This window comes from Glossina fuscipes, unplaced genomic scaffold (assembly GCF_014805625.2).
Source record: "Glossina fuscipes isolate IAEA_lab_2018 unplaced genomic scaffold, Yale_Gfus_2 61, whole genome shotgun sequence".
In the NCBI taxonomy this organism is placed as follows: Eukaryota; Metazoa; Arthropoda; class Insecta; order Diptera; family Glossinidae; genus Glossina; species Glossina fuscipes.
In genome coordinates, this window is record NW_023998433.1 from 6,581,346 (window position 1) to 6,602,468 (window position 21,123).

At 33.4% G+C, this 21,123-nt stretch overlaps 7 protein-coding genes across 11 annotated transcripts; 3 read left to right on the forward strand and 4 right to left on the reverse strand.

The window, feature by feature from the left end:
• Window positions 1-199: 199 nt before the first annotated feature.
• Window positions 200-1,644, forward strand: LOC119637820 (ribosome biogenesis protein BRX1 homolog). Its single transcript, XM_038034160.1, is given in 3 exon segments — window positions 200-506; window positions 508-600; window positions 667-1,644. Coding segments are annotated over 3 exon segments (1,077 nt in total). The 5' UTR covers window positions 200-479; the 3' UTR covers window positions 1,624-1,644.
• A 304-nt stretch (window positions 1,645-1,948) lies between these two features.
• On the reverse strand, window positions 1,949-9,200 carry LOC119637819 (choline transporter-like 1). 3 transcript variants are annotated; one of them, XM_038034159.1, is made up of 9 exons: window positions 8,879-9,200; window positions 7,879-8,261; window positions 6,145-6,299; window positions 5,839-6,068; window positions 5,481-5,769; window positions 4,468-4,732; window positions 2,558-2,720; window positions 2,263-2,484; window positions 1,949-2,205 (listed from the first exon to the last, which is right to left on the reverse strand). In XM_038034159.1, exons 1-9 carry the CDS (start codon window positions 8,990-8,992, stop codon window positions 1,975-1,977), a joined length of 2,052 nt encoding a protein of 683 aa, XP_037890087.1. In that variant the 5' UTR covers window positions 8,993-9,200; the 3' UTR covers window positions 1,949-1,974. The 3 variants fall into 3 exon arrangements, with proteins under 3 accessions (XP_037890087.1, XP_037890086.1, XP_037890085.1); XM_038034158.1 differs by having other exon boundaries at window positions 4,468-4,747; XM_038034157.1 differs by having other exon boundaries at window positions 4,468-4,759.
• Window positions 9,201-10,604: 1,404 nt separating this feature from the next.
• LOC119637942 (zinc finger matrin-type protein 2) lies at window positions 10,605-11,472 on the forward strand. Of its 2 annotated transcripts, none has more exons than XM_038034410.1 (2): window positions 10,605-10,847; window positions 10,929-11,472. In XM_038034410.1, exons 1-2 carry the CDS (start codon window positions 10,727-10,729, stop codon window positions 11,417-11,419), a joined length of 612 nt encoding a protein of 203 aa, XP_037890338.1. In that variant the 5' UTR covers window positions 10,605-10,726; the 3' UTR covers window positions 11,420-11,472. The 2 variants fall into 2 exon arrangements, with proteins under 2 accessions (XP_037890338.1, XP_037890339.1); XM_038034411.1 differs by having other exon boundaries at window positions 10,932-11,472.
• An 84-nt stretch (window positions 11,473-11,556) lies between these two features.
• On the reverse strand, window positions 11,557-13,054 carry LOC119637953. The gene is made up of 5 exons (XM_038034429.1): window positions 12,928-13,054; window positions 12,582-12,867; window positions 11,944-12,049; window positions 11,768-11,882; window positions 11,557-11,687 (listed from the first exon to the last, which is right to left on the reverse strand). Exons 1-5 carry the CDS (start codon window positions 13,030-13,032, stop codon window positions 11,565-11,567), a joined length of 735 nt encoding a protein of 244 aa, XP_037890357.1. The 5' UTR covers window positions 13,033-13,054; the 3' UTR covers window positions 11,557-11,564.
• Window positions 12,929-16,645, reverse strand: LOC119637951 (phosphatidylserine lipase ABHD16A). Of its 2 annotated transcripts, none has more exons than XM_038034427.1 (11): window positions 16,580-16,645; window positions 16,468-16,521; window positions 16,094-16,407; window positions 15,046-15,203; window positions 14,818-14,973; window positions 14,490-14,752; window positions 14,243-14,424; window positions 14,035-14,177; window positions 13,547-13,671; window positions 13,315-13,473; window positions 12,929-13,076 (listed from the first exon to the last, which is right to left on the reverse strand). In XM_038034427.1, exons 1-10 carry the CDS (start codon window positions 16,643-16,645, stop codon window positions 13,363-13,365), a joined length of 1,572 nt encoding a protein of 523 aa, XP_037890355.1. In that variant the 3' UTR covers window positions 12,929-13,076; window positions 13,315-13,362. The 2 variants fall into 2 exon arrangements, with proteins under 2 accessions (XP_037890355.1, XP_037890356.1); XM_038034428.1 differs by lacking the exon at window positions 12,929-13,076 and adding an exon at window positions 13,089-13,240.
• A 276-nt stretch (window positions 16,646-16,921) lies between these two features.
• LOC119637940 (integrator complex subunit 7) lies at window positions 16,922-20,013 on the forward strand. The gene is made up of 2 exons (XM_038034408.1): window positions 16,922-18,406; window positions 18,467-20,013. Exons 1-2 carry the CDS (start codon window positions 16,973-16,975, stop codon window positions 20,000-20,002), a joined length of 2,970 nt encoding a protein of 989 aa, XP_037890336.1. The 5' UTR covers window positions 16,922-16,972; the 3' UTR covers window positions 20,003-20,013.
• A 49-nt stretch (window positions 20,014-20,062) lies between these two features.
• Window positions 20,063-20,650, reverse strand: LOC119637941 (probable 28S ribosomal protein S6, mitochondrial). Its single transcript, XM_038034409.1, has 2 exons — window positions 20,538-20,650; window positions 20,063-20,474 (listed from the first exon to the last, which is right to left on the reverse strand). The coding sequence occupies exons 1-2, from the start codon at window positions 20,580-20,582 to the stop codon at window positions 20,076-20,078; spliced, it is 444 nt and encodes a 147-aa protein (XP_037890337.1). The 5' UTR covers window positions 20,583-20,650; the 3' UTR covers window positions 20,063-20,075.
• Between the last annotated feature and the right edge of the window lie 473 nt (window positions 20,651-21,123).

Genomic DNA, 21,123 nt, shown 5'->3' on the forward strand with positions numbered 1-21,123 from the left:
GCTTATTCCAATCGCATTGACAGCTATGTCCAAAGGTCGTCTATAATTGTTAGCAATCTGCGCTGCCTTTTTTCTTGTTTTCTTTTGGATCGATTACGGTTATCGAAAGGTGCAATTTCACAACACAAGCGTAATAGCAAGCGCAAACAAACGCTACGTACGTTTCAGTTACGAAAATTTTGCATTAAACTCTACTTAACCAAAAGCACTTATATCTAATCCCTTATATCTAGTACTTCGTGGAGTGATTCTTACTACTTTAGTAAGTGATTCTAATCACTTGTGGCTATAGTGAGAAAACGTGAGCGGAAGCCTAACTGATTTTATAAACATTATTACATTTTTATTATTAAAAACTTCTGGCTCTATTGGTAGCACCTTTGTTGTAATAATCTAGGGCAATCTATGCAATTTACAATCTCTAACGAAAACACGTTGCGTTAAAGTTGATAGGTTTTTATCTTCAGTACAAAATTATAATGGATAAAAAATTTGGAAAAAAGAGGTAGAAAGAAGCCGGGGAAATTGGGAATGGTTCCAGTGGATGAAAATGTACCATTACCGCTTCAAAGACAATCTGATGATATAATTTTAAAAAAAGTACGTCTTGGCTTGTGAAATGTTTTAAATAAGTATCCACTATAATTTTTTTATTTTGTTTTCAAGAACAAATGGATTAACAAGGACAGAATTTTGGTGTTTGCGGGCAGGGGTATTAGTTATCGAGATCGTCATTTAATGAAAGACTTGAAGACACTTATGCCTCATCATAAGGCAGAATCTAAAATGCAGCGTTCTAAAACGTTGGCAGTGATAAATGAAATGTGTGAAATGAAACATTGCAATAAGTGCATATTTTTTGAGGGCAGACTTAAACGAGATTTATTTATGTGGATTTCTAATATATCGTTGGGGCCATCGGCTAAATTTTTAGTAGAAAATATTCACACAATGGCAGAATTGAAGCTCACAGGAAATTGCTTAAGGGGATCTAGACCTTTATTGTCTTTTGATGCGAAGTTTGATGAAATCCCTCATCTTAAACTGCTTAAAGAGCTATTGACTCAGACATTCGGAGTACCTAATTTTCATCCAAAAAGTCAACCTTTCGTTGATCATGTGTACACATTTACTCATTTAGATGGACGAATTTGGTTTAGAAATTTCCAAATTTTATCTGAAGATGGCGGAGTAGTTGAAATCGGGCCCAGATTTGTATTAAACCCTGTGAAAATTTTCGAAGACTCCTTTACTGGCATTGCTTTGTGGGAAAATCCTGATTACGTTAGTCCTGCTAAACAGCGACAAATTTTCAAAAAAGCTGTTAAAGAGCGTTACGTTAATCGAGTGGAACAAAAAGTCCACCATGAAACAACTTTTCCCAAAAATGCTTATGAAAGTCTCGCTTATGATGAAATATTCGAGGATAACGATCCGATAGAGACCGCAAAATTGTTGGAAGGTAAGGCAAAGGAAAAGCGAGTTGAAAACGCGAAGCGGGAAAAAATTACGAAAATCTCGAAAGATTCCCTAACAAAGAAAATCGAAGAAAAGCAAATACAAGTAATTAGAGGAGTAATAGCGAAAAGAAAAAATGCTGCTAAAAACAAACGAAAGGCTTGAGTAAATGTAGTTAGTCTATTATTAATTACACAATCGCATTAAATAAATTACAATATAAATTTATACAGTAAATACGTATATAAACTGTGTGGTACAGATTTACAAAGTAAAATATATGAATGATTTTTACACCTATATTTTGTACGTTAGGCGAAGAAGCACACGTTTACAAATTCGTTGAAAATTATTTATTTATTTTATATTATTGCTTCACTGCTCTCTTGAGGCGATCATTTTTGTTACGTTTAGAAAAACTTTAGAAAAACGTTAGTGTTTTAAATTAATCCTTTCTGTATTGATGTGTGTGCGTTCGATTGCTAGGATGGAGTATGTTTTGTGTCCATTATTCGTTTATTCGTTGGGTTCAATGATACCATCGGGCACAACAGTGGGTCTATGTGTCATACTGAACGGCTGCTTATTAATAGGCATCATTTCAACAACCTGTATTGGCGGCTCCTCGCCCGCTTGCAAAGGCTCTTCACCTACTAACCTGGCTAAATTACTTTTTGCCCAGCGTCCTGCTCTGCCATTAATAGTTTTGTCTTCACAAACACATAAAAACAATGTGTCCACAACCATCTTCAGTAGAAAAACATGGTTAAGGGTATTAACCGTTTTATTGTCAAAAGTTGTTACCTCAAATAGTGAAAGGACAATGTGCGCCACAAAGAAGGAAAATATAATTATGAGTATAACCGGTGCCATATAAAAGTTCAAACCCGGCTTGTCCTTTAATACGAAAATGCCTATTAGCCCGGATAAGGCTGCTACCATAGCTTTGCCCAGGAATAATATAAAGTCGCCAACACTGTTAATGGTAGCTACTTGTAAGGCGTTTGTAGCCATAGCATTCCAAGCCTGGATGGAGAGCAAAATAAAAAAAATTTAGCCTTTTAAACAATTTATGAAAAGGTGTTCCGGTTACACTTACAATACCAGCGGCGGGACAGAAGTTAATCGATTCAATAGCCACTACCGTGTAAGCGTTATGATTAAGGAAGCGTATAAATTTCTCCAAAAGCCAAAAACCACATATGCAGCATTTTAAGCAACAAAAAGCACATTGAGAACCTTTATCTTCCCCTTTTTTCAACCTAAATATAAAACCGAATAATTACTTGAGCAATCCGATGATTCATATTTTTTAGCTAGTGGTTGAAACTAGCACTTACGGAAAAGTTTACTAAAAATAAAAAAACTTTTCTATAATTTTTTTTCGTCTAACATGTATACTAGTTACTTCTGTGAAATTGTTTTTTTTTTAAATATTCTCAAAAACTTTAAAAAAGTTGGATTATAATTCAATACACGCTCTTAGATGAAAAAGTTTGGGCATGTGTGCTTACAGCCGAGGCTCATTTTTCTCTTTTTGGCTTCGTGGTGTTCATTAAGGATTTCCTATGCGTGATAGAAATAGTTACTCACCCTTTTGCAGATTAAAGCATCTTCTGTCAGTCGTTTTCAAGGTACAATACTGACGCTGCTTTATTAATGATATACCTGATCGAGACCTCATCGAAATACGTAAATGGGGTTGAGCGAACGGCGCACTATTTCAATGTTAACAGAACATAGTACAATCTCTTACTGGAGAGGGAAAGTGATAAACACTCCGCTTCTACAATCTTCCTTGATTGTGTCAATCTAGAGAAATCAATACGGATTATGATTCTAGAGATGATAACACATAATTGCGTTTATTGGAAAAAACATGTGTTCGAAATGTTGAAACACTTAAGCCTTTACGCATGTACTCGTAGAAACTTCGATATCTTGTGTAGGAACCGTCGTGCGCGCACACGGAAGGATCTCATGCTCATGGGGGACGAAATGTATTCACAAGGTAGGATGTGCGTGCTGCCGTGCTTAAAAAGAGACATTCCCGTCTTATAATATTCTGTAGACTTACAATGAAATCAAGTCTTTTAAGAAGGCTAGTTGGCTTTCTTATTGTTTTCACTCATTTGTCCCTGAATTACGTACGTATACTATTATAAATGCTCGAATTTGCTACGTTTATTCGGTGTTAATAAAAGGTTTTAAATCTACTTATCCAGTTATGTCTGTGCTGAGCTTTGTTATAGGGATTCTTAATGTCGAAGTAAGTGAACAAAAATATAAAATCCACCTAGTGGATGTGCATCTACCCATAGGTCCAGAATCCAAGTAAGCTAAATTTGTAAAAGAAACATTGTTCTAAACAATTGGTTAATCATTTTTTGACTTATGTGCGATATTTGTTGTCATAAGATTAGGTTCAGGGTCACTTGAAACTTTTAACTCGTCGACAAGATTAATAGTTGGTCTGCTGATGAGCTTAACATTGCAATTGTGGTTAGCATTTACGACGTGTACTTTTGTTTACCCGAAGCGGGTTTTCAGAGATAATAAAACGAAAAAAATATCGGATTTTTCCTACCGTGTTTGAAATAAAATGACGGATTCAACAGAGATTTCAACGTTTAAATGATGAGCAATGGCACATAGTATCCAAATAGCATTTGATAAGGCTGAACGTAAAAATAAATCAAGTAAATCATTCTAAGTTAAAGTTAATTTACGTATAAAAAAATTATAAAAGAAAGCATTTTGTTTACTGGAGCAGTAAGACATAGGCGCGGTCACATCGTTTTGCGAAATAAGGAGTACAAGATTTAACTAACGCGTACCTTCTAATTTCTTATAATTTTTCATTTTCTCTAAGTTCATCATTTAAAGAAAGAAATAGAAACCTAACAATTAAATTAATTGTTGATTAAATTGAACTAATTTAATTATTAAAACAATTGAATAGTAATTAGAAATTTTTTTTATATAGATCGAGTATTCCTTACTACTTACTTGGCATATAAATATGTTAAGATAAGACGTGGTATTTTGAATATGGTTATAACAAATGAACCTTTCGCTGCAGTACCCAAATGGTATTTAATTAACTTGCCGATCGCATAAATAGTTGGTGAGGTGGTTGGTTTGTCAAAATACCAAAATGCTACGGCGGCAGCGAGAGCAAATTGTTGACACGCAAATATGAATTCTGTGGTCCAAATTAGCCCCACAACGTAAATCCAAAACATGCTCTTAAGCGCTTTCGCTTCAGTATATTCTACACGTAAAATTGCTAAAAAATCATCTTTTTTTTTAAATTTTATGACATGAAACGATGAAATAATTTACAATAAGCAGTTTACGTATGATCATTGGAACGTACATATATAAGTATATTTATAAGAAATAATAAGGAAAATACAAAAAAGCACTCAAAATTTCACCCGTTCACGTAAATGACGTCTATGGACGTGTATTGCGTGTGCTTATGCACATGACGTCGATAGCAGTCCTATATTCTTATTATTATAAAACAACAAAAACAGAGAAGTGTGATTTTGGAAGGACTCGATGATTCTAAAATGGGTGTCAACGTGTTAAGCGGGAAAGCTTGCACGAATGTGATTCTGCAAAAAATTTTATTTCAAGTGTAAAAGCTGAGAAAGTCAATATTTTCGCTATGTACGAGAAAAAGCAAATGAAGTGTATTGTGAAGGAGTAAAGTGCGGTAAGCGACGAATCTCTACATTAAAAATTTCATATCCTTATCTCAATCTTCATAAAGTCAACAAGTGGAAATATGTTACAGATAAATGCTATACATAAATTGTTATTTTAAATGATATTAAATGCAAATAACTAAAGTTGTTAGAACAAAAATGATAAATAGACATTTGTTATGATAGCAATCACTTACACATGATGTAAGCAAGTATGCATGTCTATATACATAACATATATATGTACGTAGATCTTCGCATAATTTTCTTTTTATTTTGAAAGTTAAATTTATAATAATTACTTACTTTTATAATCGGAATCAGTATTATTTTTTATGGTTACACTGGTACTGGTGGCCTGAGCAGCCGTATTGTCAAACGGTGCAATAGGACTTTGACCGGGTGCGCTAGCTGTTGCTATACACATCACCACCAAAACCCAAAATGCTAAAAATAAAGCTAACACTACAAATGCCAACAGCGGGGCTATAAGCAAACCCGGCAAATTCATCATACATTGGCCGGCCTCTTCGAATAATGCTGATAGCCCCGATAATTTATTTTTTAGATAGTATATAATAACTAACAAAATAATCTAAAAACGAAAATGAAAACAGAAGCATTAAAATACTTTCCTATCGAAGAAAGATGCATTTCGACTTACCATTGTTATAGTAGCCAATATGGCTAATACAAACACTGCCTGTTCGTTTCGAACAAATTCTTCCAAATAGGAAAATTGCGCATTTGTCTTTGTTTTGTTCCGTATGCTATAATAGGCATACCATAAAGCCACGGTCAGACCGAGACTGGCAACTATAACGAATATGCATATCAACCACGATACAATTCGTGAAAGCCAATGCATTAATATAACTAGAGCAATAGAAATTACTGCGAAGAAAAGTAATAAATGTAGATATGTGAAAAGAAGCAATTATTTATTAATTTGATTCTTAAGTAGACTTACGAAATGATAGACCACATATTATAGCTATAAAATGCCAAGTGGAATGAATATCGCATAAAAACTGCTGAGCAGCATCCCATGAGTTTAACATTTTATACATGTCCTTAACAGGAGCTTTATTGCTTTTGGGCATGCAACGATGTAAAACCGGTTCACTATAGAAGTTACGTTAGCGGTACCAATGAATGTTAATTCGCTTATATGAATTATCCACCACTAATTCACTCGCATATAATGTGTGTTATTATCATTTAAGTCGCAATTATGAAGGCGAATGTACATAAAATATGTACTTGAATATATACTTGAATTTAAAACGTTGCTTTTACCTTAAAAACCACTTAAGAAGTTTTTATGAAGCGATTTTCGTATGTTTTTCTGTTACTTTGACCTAGCTCAGATGTCATGTTTCTGTTACCTTTCATGATACATTATCAAAATGTACTCGATACTTTATATAACATCTACACATTATCCGTAGGGATCCGCTAAGATATTTGCATTATTAATTAGCGCAAGATTTTCAATCGAGTTAGCCATTTGTGAGGTCGCTGGTCTCCCTAGTATTAGAATTATAAAAGCTGCGAAAATTGGCGTACATGGTCAGAAAACTTCGAAAATGTAGCCATCATATTAGGTTAAAAGTAAAAAAACTTTGCAAATAAAATCGCAAATTTGTATTTATTTTTATTAATAATTCAATAGTTCTATAGCTGCACGTTAATCCAAAATTTTATTCGATAATTGCATTGCCCAAATGTGGAATGATACAAGCTTTAAATAACACCTTGCAGTTAATTGATATGAATACAATTACAAATAACTATTTAAAGTGATGTTTCTTTAACGTTTACTTCGAATATGTCTTGTTTGCTACAAATCAAACTTACGTTAAAATGAGGTTAACCTATTTGGGCAATGTTTCAAATAGGTTAGGGCTCTTTTAGTTACTTTTTTTTTTTGTTTACTATAACGAATTTCAAATTTATTAAAGTTTGATAGGAAGCAAATCCGCAGCGGAGATTTTATAAAGAGTATCTGCACTTGACAAGGGTGAAACGCTCAACGATTACGACTTCACAAATGAACAGGAGAAAAAGAAGATTAACTGCATATTTTTTGCTATTAGTCTCGTCAGTCTAAGCTTAACGAAAAATTAAATAAATTTGACAATTTTTCGCTATGCTCTATAATTTGTTTTTCAAATTGACTAACATAACGTATTAAAGTTATGCGTAAAAACCCATATTTTCATATATAAGGAATGGATTAATGGACATATCATAAGTTGTTGTTCCAATAAAAGTTAGTGGGGGATATTTCTTTGATTTTGTTTTTGTTTATAATACCTCACACCACTTGTGGTTCAAGAATATATTACGTTTGAGCGAATTTACGCAACATCAAGAAGAACTTAAGATAGATGCACCGTTTATTGATCTAAGCTTATCTGTTTGTCGTATTTTTTTGTGTTCAACTTACAAGTCGCAATTTTTGAGATATGTTGATGAGCTCTGGTACATCGACATGTTTTGGCCCAAGGATGAACATTTTGAAAACGGTTTACATCGGACTACTTTTCCGACCCTTTCTCTCCTTACAACTTATTATAAAAAATCATTAAATTAATAACTGCATTAAACGAAGTGGTGTGGGGTATTTAATGAAGCGCCGTTTCTTAGTATATCATCTTTGGCTGCTTTTTCAAGTGTTATTTCTATTATCCCTATTTACCTTTCGTACACCGGAAATTGCGGACATGGTCCCAAGTGATTGAAAAATTGATTTAAATTTCCAGTTGCTTCATTAGATATTAGGCTCATATCAAAATCATAACGACAAAACTTAGTTTGATAATCCTGAAAGTACTTATACAATTCCTGCCGATTGGTTAATGTTTTTGATGGGCATTCTTTTACACATATTTTTATTGATTCTTTTAGCTTTCGAACATCAAAATAAAATAATTGTGGCTTATCGATGGTATTCATTCCGGATAATGGAAAATTTGTATAGTGCTCATTCTTTTTAACTCCACATGTGTTACCAAACGAATCATAGCCGTTAATGACACGCAATGGATTACCGTAAACAAAGGAGAATATCGCGATGACTATCTGCAAATGCATATAAAGTACAGAATATACAATAACATTAAATGGTAACCTAAGCGATAACAATATGTGCGACAATTCCATGGACATTGTGATGAGCTTTATTGTTTTGATTTTATTAATTAAATATTCTTCTAGACTTTTCTACAATAACAATATATTTTATTTTGCAGTGTAAACTAATCTACCGAAACTGCATAAAAGTAGTAATATTAAAGAATATTTAATTATTTAAACATATACATACGTTTAAATATATATATATATATACATGTATTGAATGCAACACAAATCAACTTCCACTTTCGAAACAGTGCCAGCAAACAACCAATGTGAAGGAATTTCGTGCTTCATGTTAATAAACTTAAATAAATGCTACTTTTTCTGTGATTCACTTTAATATTTAATCAACCTGCCTCGTTTTTCTCTATTTATAAATATGTACGTCCATATATGCTTATACATATGATGTATCAAGTGTATATATATATATTTATATGTATGTTTACAGCAATCGTAATTTTTTTATGTGAACATGACGCCATACAAAGAATGTAAATTCCATCAAGTATAAAATAATAGTAATTCGACTGTTTTCTAAACTTTATCTAACTTCTTACCAAAAATAACCAAAATATGATGTAGATGGTCAACCAAAACGTGTCCGTACACGTACGATATTTCGGATGGATATTTTGTTGTTGTTCATCTTCTGAACTCGAAGCACAACCCATTTTTTTTTTCTTATGTGTTGAATATTCAATATATTTTTGTCCTTATGTATTAAATGAGAATCACTTTTCGCTAACTGCAGAGAACAATCATACGCATTTATACCTTTTCTTAATTAATTTACTCCTAGTTCTAACGACCTTAAATATCCTACGCGTTTACAAATGAATTCCGTTTGTGCAGCTGTGGTGGTTAAATGAACTGCAATCGCTCACTATTTAGTTGTTTACAATTTCAATCAAATTTCAAGCATTAGATATTGTCTAATAATCACAGCTGTAAAAAACGGGCACTAATTTTGTATTGGTACTAATATTACTGCTAACCAGTGCACACGAAAGGAGTTTCATTACATCGTATAATGTTCTCATTAAAATTATCATCCATTGTAAAATATGCAGATTTTTCAATAAAATGTGCAATTATATTTTTGGAGGAGGTACTAAGATGAATCCATCTCAAAGGGGTGAACGCAATGCATCTTTCGTAGAAAATCTTTAAGATTTCAAATTTTTTTGTGCAATAAGACATTATTAAAAATGCTTCGTAAATTCTGCATTTAGATTGATTGATGTTCACAATTGTTCGTACTTTTTTATGTGTACATTTGCGTACATTAGAGTGGTGTTAAAGTAAAAATTCATTAGGTGATTTTATAAAATCCAATTTCATCACAAAAGTTAATATTAATACGCATAAGCATTTTGCCTTCGTTAGTAGTTTGAAATTTTAAAAATCTGTTTTATATAGAACTTCGTAGGTGGGACGAAACAAAGTCTTTTTGTCTTATTACCTCGCTACTTACGATATTCTAATAGAACAAAGCTAGACATTTCTGAATATTTATGTAGTAAGACTTGAAAATTGGAGCAGATGTTACGTAAACTTATTAAATGTGTGATCGTGTAAAAACATAGGTCTAGAGCTACGAACTTTATTTATCAATTAAACTTGAAAGCGAAATCTAATATTAAGATAAGAGTTCAGCGAAGGAAAATTATTAATACAATTGCTTTAAATCAAACAAATAAATTCTATGGTTAAAAGCTAGTATAAACGCTAGCAACCAAGCTAACCTAAAAGTAACTGAAATATGATTACAGTTTCATTAGCAGTAAGGTTGTCGTGAAAACCTTCGAAAGCAATTGAAGTAAATTTAAACATTGATATATACGCCAAAGAAATCAATTCTTTCCTCTGTTTTTCAATTTTCAGGAATGTTTCTTTTCTCCTTTGATAGTTTGCATTTACTTTTAATGTGCCCAGTATTCAGTGTAGAAGCGAAGATAATGTTCACCCTTTAGACATGAGTGTGAATTAAGCAAGTAAAAGATGAGATTGTAAACGTTAGCATCCTAAAGATTTGAAATTTTCTAGACTTGCGTAAGCTGTAACAGCTATGTAAGTGACTAAATCAGGGTAACAATCGCTAGACACATATAATACCTTTAAAATCGAAGTCGTAATTAAAAAGACGTTGCTATCGTAGAGAACTATTTTTAAAAATGTTAATAATTACATATGTATATTAATCAAAAAAGGGGGTTATTTAAAGGTTACCTATCTGAAAACATAGTCTGGCCACCCTGTGTTTATCGTCTAAAATTGAATTGTTGAATTATTTATTTTTTTTGTGTTTTTGGCTGCAGAGTAGCGTTTGCAGTGTTTTATCTTATTTAAATTTGACCAAACTCAGTGCTTATGAATTCTTGTTACTTATAAAAAACATTAAGAAAATGTCGATGCGCCCGGATGATCATCGCAGAAAATGGGATAAAGTTGAATATCAACGTAAAGCCCAGGAACGCTTGCTTAGTCAAGCTAAGTTAAATGATAAAAAACATGAAAAACATGATGGTATGCCTGTAGAGAATTAATTTCAAATGATCTGTACTTTGTTAAAGAGATTTTTTATATTTGATTTTTCATACATATTAGTAGAACCAATTGAACGGGAAAATCTGAAAAGACGTGAATACAAGGTTGACTTGGAGAGTAAATTAGGAAAAAGTGTAGTAATAAATAAAAACACACCGGGCTCACAAACAGGAGGTTATTATTGCAATGCTTGCGATTGCGTGGTTAAAGATTCCATTAATTTTTTGGATCACATTAATGGCAAAAAGCATCAACGAAACTTGGGAATGAATATGCAAATTGAGCGTAGCACGGTCGATCAAGTAAAGGAACGTTTCCAAGCCAATAAAAAGAAATTAGAAGAAAAACAGAAAGATTACGAACTTGAAAGACGTTTGCGTGAAGCCAAAGAAGAAGAAGAACGTTACAAAGAGCACCGCAAAGAAAGGCGGAAGGAACGTAAACGTAAAGCGGACGAAGATTTGGATGGCACCGCTATAACGGATGACATGGTTGATATGGCTGCTATAATGGGATTTTCAGGTTTTGGTGGTTCGAAAAAAAATTTATAAGCCATCAAAAAGAATTTTTACCACTAAGCTTTTGTATTTATTAAACTACGTGAATATAATATAATAAATATGTAAAAATGTATATACATATATGTATAGAAATTCAAACCAGATATACATGCATGAATAAAATTTATACGTTAAGTTAGTAAAAATAATTGAACACAAATACACAATAGAACAATTTATCAGGATAGCTGTTAAGCGGAGCTTTGGCGGGCATTGGATCATCGACATGAGGTAGAGCGCGTGAAACTTTACATTTGAACTTCAATTATGCAATTTTGAATGTAATGGAATAAAAAAGATTTATTTTTTGAAATAAACTAGAAAAATGTGTTGATTTACCGGAACTACGCGTTTCATAATTTCTGCAGAAAAATTTCGCAACATTATAGCCGACTTTAGACCACATAACAAAGCAGATTTAACATAATTACAATTAATTATATCATTTAAATATCTGTAAATAAATTGGTTGTAGGGGCCGACAAAAAATTTTTAAAATCTTGATGCATATTAACTGGCAAACAACAGCTTCATTTGATTTTTCAAACCAATCAGGAGGACCTTCACATTCAACTATATCCTCCCGTAACTCACGGAAGCAGTCATGATAGTCCGTAATATCTATAACGAAAAAAATGATAATACAAAATAATCTATTATTGATTTAGAGTGCATGTTTCGATATTTGCTATTCTTCATCAACAAATACATTTAAAAATAAAAAATTTTAATTTATCAAAATATGTAACATGCAATGCAGCTGCCCGTGTCTTACATAATAATGGTACTCTAATGTAACATGTCATATTATATACTTATCCAAAAATTGGCGACTATATGCGAATTGTTAGAATATGACGAAATCATTGTGAGTTAAGAGAATAAGTGAACATATCTAAATATATATGCATATATAAACTTCAATAAGATAAAAGAATATTAGGTAAGTAAAGCTCTAAGATGCGTTTTGTGAATTACAAACGTACAACAGGTGATATTTGAAATGGCTTAGCCAACCGTGCTTTAGTCGTTGTATTATTTCCACCAAAAAATGGTATGGGGATTTTTAATGAACAGATTTGCTATTTTAGATTGCATTTTATTGACAATATCCGCGCTAAGCAAAGCGACATAAAATGCTAAAAATGCTTACGTTTTGTTTTTGGTTTTCCGTTATAATAACATATAAAATGATTGAAATAGTCTAAGGCCAGGTAAAGTTTCATATAAAGATTATCGGGAGGTGGTGGTTCACTATTTCCTAAGGTATCATTTATATGAGTCAGCACACCGGAAACCTCTTTACAGGTGCTTCTCAAAGATTTTGTGCTCAATAGCAAAACTATACCTTCCGGACTTGTCACATACAGGCGAGCTAATTGTAAAAGCAATTGGTTTTCATCACAATGCTCTTTAACTTCTTTTACACTTTTTAATTTCTGCAAAGAAAAACACCACTTAATTCAAATATAGATATGTGGACATCTTGACGCACTTACATAGTTCCGATTAAAAAGTTGAAAGATATTACCTAGACTCCAAGCTAAGCTGTTTGTAAAGAAAAGACTTAAATAGCACCAGAAAAAAATTGTCTTGTTTAACATTGCCTTTGTGGGTCAATCGAACAATGTACATATATATAAAAGAGCTAGAAATAATCAATTTTTTATAACGTGATTTTTTATTTCGATTGTTCAAATTTGACATCTAAACTTGTCAAATAAATGTATATCTCTTCATAAATGTGTTGATATACATATTTATATGTATATAGGAGTGTGTGTGCTGACTTTTTATGCGTAATGGAATTTCCTAAAAGTATTTTAAATAAATGTTTTTTCCTTAAAATTTCCAATTGACCACCACATTTAATAATACTTATTTACAGTATTTTGTACCACACCATTAATATCAAAAGTAATTAGGCATGCAATTTAGGTAAAAACAAAATCTTGCTCAACGAGTATATCCCAAGGAAGGTTAAAGAATTCTGCAGGCAATGGTGTGCAATGTGTTGATTTAAAATCACGTAAGTGCTTTCTCAGCTATAAATACAAAACGGTTTTCAAAGTTAATATATAAGATAATTGCATTTATATATTTGCAGATATGATTTACCAAGAATTCGGCCATTTCACTGCGCACTTCCTCGTTATAGTCTTCTCCAATAGCCAAAGGAAACTTTTTACCCTGATCCGATACATAAGTAACTAAACGTGACATACACAAGTCGTCCTCGGGAGCTAATAGTAAACGATAATTCTTATTAATATGAAAGCAAAAAAGAAGTAGTCTTCGGTTTAGATCGAATGTTTTGATATTCATCCTTTAAATAAAAATTTTTCACAAATTTGAGATTTTTGTTAATAGCGACTTTACCGACGGGCGGACTTAACCAAATTCCGAATTTAATTTGGGGACGCTCACAAACTTGGCATAACATCATATTTAAGATATTCTGAATGATTTTTAGAAGAAAAGGGATTAAGAATATTTGTTGTTTTAGATATGTTTTAACTCGTTCACGTATCCACAATAGAAACCCTTTGACTAATTTTATGAATTTTCTGCGACGATCACAAAAAAATTTGCCGATAGTTACTTACTTGTAAAATTTCTATTTTCTAAAGGCTTGGAGAGTTGTTTCTTACAGCGATTTATCTGAGGGGTTTGAAATATATAGGGATAACGATATTTAAGTATACTTAATGCCAAAAAGTTTCCGCGATTTGTCTCAAGGTTGTTATCTCTGCAGGGAAGCAATTGGTAATTAAAACAAGCAACAAATATAAAGTTACACATCATTATAATTACTCAGCTATAATTTCGTCTTCGGTTCTCCGTATAAGATTGACAGGACCACTATACTTTTGGGCCAATTCAGCATTATGCAAATTGCAGTAATCACGTATAGCAATACGGACAATTCCCGATAAGCTTTGTGGCATACGAGATTGTGCTAAATATAAAACGTCATCAAAAGTAGCATCTAAAACCTTTTAAAATTTTAAACATTAATATTAACATATGCTTGCTTGTAGTTGCAACTTTTTCTACTGACCACTCCTTTAACATCTGGATAGCACGTGGCAGCCCATAGTGAACTATAACCACCGATACTCCAACCGTAGAACAATATATCATTGACAGAGAAACCCAGATGATAAATGGCAAATTTTACAACGGCTTCGACCGCATTTTTATCCTGGTCTGGAAAAGGTTTACCAGTGCTACCCTCAAACCCAGGATGATTCCATCCCAAAACAGAGTATTTCAGCGACAAAGGGGTTGCCATAATACCAATTTCATAAAAGCCAGCGTTACCTTCAAAAATTTTGCATAGGTTATTGCATATTATATTATATTATAGGGCCGTCGTTATCTTTTACCTTCTGAACAAATAACTAATATTTTTCCATTCACATTTCTATAGCGATTATCTACGAAAATTGTATCGATATCATTAGCATCCAAAGTTCGCACTTTAAACCGTCGAGCATTTTCCTCTTCAATTAATTTACCACGGCCAGCCACCAGCATAGGTCCTTAAGAAGATCATAAAATATTATATGTACAATGTATACGTATAATTTTGAGTTTTGTATATTTGATCCTACTCATGTAATGTTGCAACAATTTCACGGATCCTGGATACATCATTCGTATACCAAATGTTTGTATAGCTAAATAAGCAACAATTTCACAGGGGAAAGTCGTCCACTTAAAGTGACGACCGACCTTTTTCACAACAACATCTTTTCCCTTTTTCTCATCACTGGAATGAGGAAATTGAAATTAACTATAATTAGCAATAAAAATTCTATTTTGCTTAACACTAATTTATACACTTGTTATCTTCGTTAACTTAACAAAGTTCGCTTTACCAAACCTATTAGAGTTAATGACATAAAACATTTAAGGTGCTTTTGAAACGATTAACTCTATATTTTAAATCAATATCTGCTGCAAGACAATAATCTTTTGGTAAAAATAGATTCATAAATACCAATTTTTCTGAATATGACTACTAGCGATTTCAAGTATTTATTTTAATTTGTCGATACCGCGAGCGGTCCAAGGATAAACAATAATGGGAGCGCAAAACTCAAAATCTAGTGCTAATCAAGATTATTTACGTGTATCAGCGGATATATTATGCATAGTTCAGGACACAATAACCACGATTGCAAATTTCAACTGTCATAAAAATTTACGTAACAGGCGACAAAGATTGCGTTATAGCGAGTTCTAAATATTGACGACTTAAAAAGTTTGCTTTTTCAAATTGTTTTTGGGTAAATTTCTAATGAATACATATTTTATAATTTTATCTTCTTTCCTCAAAGTTTAAGCTTTCGAAGAGCAAATGTTTTTCTCTTGACAGTTCCGTGATCCTACGCTCATTATACGCTTTTATTACACAGATTAGATAGATATTTCATATTTATAAACTAACTGGACCTTCTCTATAAGCATCTTATATTGGATTATCAGTGTAGTAAATAATTGCAGCATACATATAACTTTGAAAGCAGATTTGCACGACTGAGTTGATCTAAAATATTAGTAAAAGTTTTTGGTTAGGATTTAAATATTTTATGTTAATAACCACCCAACGGTTACAAACAAACAGTGCAGATAAGTACAAAATTCAATTAAGAATACCTTTGTATGTTTTTAACATCGAAGTCCACTTTCCAATAATCAAATTCAAAGTCGAATAAACGTAGAGCACGTTTACCCTCTTCCTCAGTGTTTGGTGATTTTAATAACTCCATGGCTTTTATCATTCTCGTGTATGATTGTGATTGATTTCGACCCATTCCTCGCATTACCATCGAAACCATAAGAATTAGACCGATGCTTGTACTTATTTTGGCTATTGTTGAAATTGACTCCACTACAAAGTAGCCCCGCCTATATAAGAAGGTAACCAATAGAGGTGACGCGTAGAAACTAATGTTCCACATCAGGTTAAGCTGCAAGGTTGGAAATTTATTTTATGAAGGAAGCTTATTATTATTAATTGCTTTCCCTACCGTTGAGATTATCTGATCACCAAATTTTTCTAACCCGATTGGTTCATACAATTTCTACAATTATGCTTATTAATAACAATATTGAATTCATCATTTTAGAAAAGTGGGTTACCTGAGCGTTGCTCATTCCATATTCCATATAAAGTTTTGGTCCGAAAACGTAACGAAAGAAGCTCATTGTTTATAGTACTTACAGCTACTTAATTCTTAGTGTAGACTTTCAAAGCAGTTTCACGTTAATTAATTTTCAGTTTATTCTTTAAGAAAAAATGCAAATGAAAAAAATGACACTAACAATGTTAACTTGTTTCTCTTAATTTTTCGCAAATCACGAAAAATGATGACAGAAAGTTGCAAAGTATTTTGTAATCGACCACCGTACTAATGCCTTTTGAAGGATATTAAGTCATGTGAATGACCGACGTTTTAAATGTCATTATCTACTAATAAATCAAAATTAGAATAAAAAAGCAGTGTATGGTAAACAAAAGCGTTTAGTAGAGGAATGTCTTCCTTACGTGTTAATCTTTTTAATGAAAATTTTCTCAATGAATCTGAGCAAGATGCTAATTCCGTGCTGACGGAATTAGATAAAGGATTACGGTCAACAAAGATCGGTGTACAATGTGAAGCTATCGTCCGTTTCCCACGTTTATTTGAAAAATATCCATTTCCTATATTAATTAATTCGTCTTTTCTGAAATTGGCGGAATTTTTTTTGAACGGCTCGAATTTGTTACGTTTTTGGGTTCTAAGAGTTTGTCAGCAAAGTGAAAATCATTTGGATAAAATATTAAATATAGATGCATTTGTTAAGCGCATTTTCATGGTGATGCATTCAAATGATCCCGTTGCTAGAGCCATAACATTGCGTACCTTGGGTGCAGTCTCTCGCGTTATTCCCGAAAAGCAGCAGGTACATCACGCTTTGCGCCGTGCTTTGGATAGCCACGACACTGTAGAAGTGGAGGCAGCTGTTCATGCGAGTGGCCAATTTGCTGCTCAGTCACGCTCTTTCGCGATTAGCATGTGCGCTAAAATATCCGACATGATTGAATCATTACAAATACCGGTGCCTATGAAGTTGCAGTTGATACCTGTGCTGCGTCATATGCATCATGATGCTAATACCGCCACTTTAGTAAGAAAACTTTGCCTAAATTTATTACCAAAGTATCCGGCTGAAAGTTTTGTTGTAGCGATTTTGGCTTCATTAACTGAATTATCTGCAAGGACATTAACGGGAGTGCCAGATCAAGTAAAATTACTTTTACAGTTTATAAATGATAGCCGTAAGGCTGTTAGAGTTCAAGCCTTAAAGTCCTTAAGGAAATTAGCGGATGAACCATGTGTTCATGCATGGCCTAAAGTAGCAACTAAAGATTTAATAGCTAAAGCTTTTGTCTGCTGTGATCCCTCGGAACAGTATCTATTTCTGAAAATTTTACTAAAGCTTAGTAATCATCCTCTAACTTGTCATGTTCTATTAGCGCAGGACGAGGAGCCTTCTGTAAGAGATCTCTGCAAAATTTGCTTGAGCTTGAACAATTATGAAACGTGCTGTGAAGCCATAACGGTGTTGGCTTCTTTGGTTACTTATGCAGATGAAAGTGATCGGAACAACTGCGTCAACGTTATCATGGAACTTATTGATTTGCATTTGCAAAGTCTTTTAATATGCACAGTACGGGATAAAAATCATGCAGGAGATTTACGCAAGGTTCTGGCTTGTGGAATACGCGTGGCAGGTGTGAAATCAGAATTTGGGATGGAATTAGTTATAACTTTAGCTAATATTCTAAATGATAATGTGGTATATCCTTCAGCAAACGCAGAAGTTATATGTGAAGCATTAGGGGCGCTTTGTTCACATTTTCAGTTAAGTAAATTTGGACCTTCATCGGATTCAAATGGCGTTGACCAGAAAAGGAAAAAACAGGTATGAAGTTTTTCAAATACCATGGGCATATTTTTTTTAAAATTTATTACTTATTTACAGACCAATCCGATACTTAAAAATCTACTTTTAGTTATGCGCAAACTTAGCACCGCTGTTGAATCTGCTTCTGCAGATGACAACTCGCGCACTGTAGAAATTCTCAGTGCTGTGGCTTTACAAGCATTGATGGGTTGTTTTATGCCGACGCCAATAATGAGAACGTTTGAACAAATTCTATCAAAATGCAATGGCTGGACTCAATATCGTATAGCTCGTTCAGCTAGCCGTTACGGTCAACATAACTTGGCAGCTCATATCTACTTGAAAATATCTCGGGGCACAGTAGTGGATAAATTGCATTTCTTTCTTACAGGATTGTCGCAAATGGCCGAAGCTGAGTGCATACTTAACTATGGAGTGGTGTATGAGTTCATGGAGCAAAACTATGAGGCATGTGAGAATTATATAGTACGTGGTGTTCCTACGGACCGAAGTATACCTTTAATGCAGAGACTAGAAACCGCAATAAATTTATATTGGCAGAGTCTAGCCAGTTTACGGGCCAGTTCGTCCCCAACTCATCCTTTCACATTTCAGTTAGAATTTTTAAAATTGAGAGCGCAATTCCTGCAAACATTACACTTTGCTATAACTATTAAAAATGCCCAAATTATAGTACCGCCCCCAGCTATTGCAGGAAGTTTGGCACAAAATTCTCGAGATTATTTGCAAAAATTTGGCCATGTCACAAATCAATTGCGTAAACTTGTTAGAGAACTTAAAGGTTGTGAAGAATCATTTGGACGGCTATATAAATCGGCTTTTGATGCAGATCCCACTACATTGGAATTTTTAGAGATAATTCAATATCAGTGTCTATTGTTTGCACATATTGTCGAAACAATTTGTTTTGCTACACCATCTGATGCCCCGGTCTCCCAGGTGAATGGAAGATGCCCAGAAACTAAGTATATGTTGGCCTGTTGTCGGCGTATGGAACAATTGGGTAAAACGGTCCCGGAGGAGTCTGCTAACAATAAAACTATCAATAATTTTCACTTGGATATTATACTAGCAGAAATTGAAATTATTACGAAGACTCCTTTGTGTTTGCCGCGCTATTTCTTCCAGGTTTTACAATCGACACAAATTAAGTTATCAATTAGCCCCCAACCGCGAAGTGATTGCAAACCGGTAACTGTGCAACCCGGCAGTAATTTGGTAATAAAAGTTGAAGGCGTTATTCAACATTACGGCAGAAGGCCATCGCTGTTTCGTAGTGTGGAATCAATACAGTTAAGTTTGGTCTCAAAATTACTTATGTCTCGACCAGCCGGTGAAACTTTGAAAAACGCAACTGATACTGTAACTTTGACTCAAGTAGTTAAACCTCAACGTGATTTCCTTTCTGGTAACTTTTTGCTACCAATTTCCAGTGGGGGCCACTGGCAAGTGACTCTTGAAACTTACGTTATTGATGAAAACGGTATAACTTGGTGCACAGGGCCGAAAAATACTATGTTGGTGCGAGTGTTAGACGACCCAAGTAAAGCGCAAACAGCGCCCGCCCCATCCGCACAGGCAAGGCGTTTTTAAATTTAAAGTTAGGAATGAATGATTATGTAACAAAATAACCAACATATTTTATTAACAAGTTCATATAAATTTTTTACTTTTGGAATGGATAATAGTCCAAACCACTATTATAATTATATTTAGGTTTGTGGTTACGTTTCGCTATTTCAATCATATCTAAAACGTCTTTACGATAAGCTGGCGGCAACATTTCCTCAGGCAAAGTACATTCATACTTTTCCGGCTCTACTACTCTGTAAATGCTTCGTCTGATAATGTCAATATCACGACCAAATTCCTCACGCAAATCGGCCACCTTTTGGGGAGCAACGTTAAAGTTTATGCTAAAATAATTGCCCTCCCGATGTACCAGCCCGTGTTCGCTGATTTTGTAGGGCAGACCACGTGAACCAAGATTTTCCAAGTTTCTAATAATACCTCCGTTATTTAATATCGATTTAGCTGTGCGTTTTAGGACTGAAATCAGTTCCGACTGCAAGTTAAAAAAAAAAAAAACAATATCTTGTATACGATTAGAAAGAAAGGGAAAATTTACTCGGGCCATTTGCCTACAAACAAGCAATAATTCATAATGCGTCATTTTCTTTTTCTTTAAGTAAAGTATGAAGCTTTTTTTACAAATAACACTAAATTCTTTATTTTTGTAGTCGGTTATAAATACTTTTCAGAATAAATATGAATTATTTTCTCGCACGCGTTTCGGAATTTTTTTTTTGCATTCACAGAAGTTTGATCACAATTTAGTCTGCAAGTTTTATTGATTGGTACATGAAATTAACAATGTTGTTCCGTAGGTTGGAAAAGATATTTTCAAACGGGATATAGATTCAAATTGATAATCGGCTATACAATAATAATGATTATGAATAAAAATAAGTTGTAAAACAAACTTTTTAGGGCCCACACAAATAACTAATCAAAGAAAAGATGGTAGGAAATTGTAGAACAAAATCAATATAAGAATACATTTAGGGTTCATAAAATGACGAATCGAAGAATCTTATACAGCTGTATTCTCGCGGCGAACTCGGATTCTGTGATGTAAAAAGCGGGGATGACGAAGATTTCTGCTATGTTAGGATGAAATTGCACTTGCTTATCAAACTTTCGATCTCATTTTC

Bases quoted from the DNA above. Each gene is read 5' to 3' on its own strand.
- LOC119637951 (XM_038034427.1), bottom strand. From the start codon at position 16,645: ATGAGCTTCTTTCGTTACGTTTTCGGACCAAAACTTTATATGGAATAT. The intron at 14,753-14,817 runs GTAAAAGATAAC...AAATTTTTGAAG, and splicing joins ATTAGTTATTTGTTCAGAAG to GTAACGCTGGCTTTTATGAA. The intron at 14,178-14,242 runs GTAATTATAATG...GCTTCCCTGCAG, and splicing joins GAAGACGAAATTATAGCTGA to AGATAACAACCTTGAGACAA.
- LOC119637942 (XM_038034410.1), top strand. From the start codon at position 10,727: ATGTCGATGCGCCCGGATGATCATCGCAGAAAATGGGATAAAGTTGAA. The intron at 10,848-10,928 runs GTATGCCTGTAG...CATACATATTAG, and splicing joins AAAACATGAAAAACATGATG to TAGAACCAATTGAACGGGAA.
- LOC119637940 (XM_038034408.1), top strand. From the start codon at position 16,973: ATGTCTTCCTTACGTGTTAATCTTTTTAATGAAAATTTTCTCAATGAA. The intron at 18,407-18,466 runs GTATGAAGTTTT...ACTTATTTACAG, and splicing joins ACCAGAAAAGGAAAAAACAG to ACCAATCCGATACTTAAAAA.
- LOC119637941 (XM_038034409.1), bottom strand. From the start codon at position 20,582: ATGACGCATTATGAATTATTGCTTGTTTGTAGGCAAATGGCCCGA. The intron at 20,475-20,537 runs GTAAATTTTCCC...TTTAACTTGCAG, and splicing joins TTTGTAGGCAAATGGCCCGA to TCGGAACTGATTTCAGTCCT.
- LOC119637953 (XM_038034429.1), bottom strand. From the start codon at position 13,032: ATGTTAAACAAGACAATTTTTTTCTGGTGCTATTTAAGTCTTTTCTTT. The intron at 12,050-12,581 runs GTAAGCATTTTT...TTTTCGTTATAG, and splicing joins CGGAAAACCAAAAACAAAAC to ATATTACGGACTATCATGAC. The intron at 11,688-11,767 runs GTAAATCAACAC...GCATAATTGAAG, and splicing joins TTATGAAACGCGTAGTTCCG to TTCAAATGTAAAGTTTCACG.
- LOC119637819 (XM_038034157.1), bottom strand. From the start codon at position 8,992: ATGGGTTGTGCTTCGAGTTCAGAAGATGAACAACAACAAAATATCCAT. The intron at 6,300-7,878 runs GTAAATAGGGAT...TAACTTCTATAG, and splicing joins CAATTTCCGGTGTACGAAAG to TGAACCGGTTTTACATCGTT. The intron at 5,770-5,838 runs GTAAGTCGAAAT...TTTCGTTTTTAG, and splicing joins TATTGGCTACTATAACAATG to ATTATTTTGTTAGTTATTAT.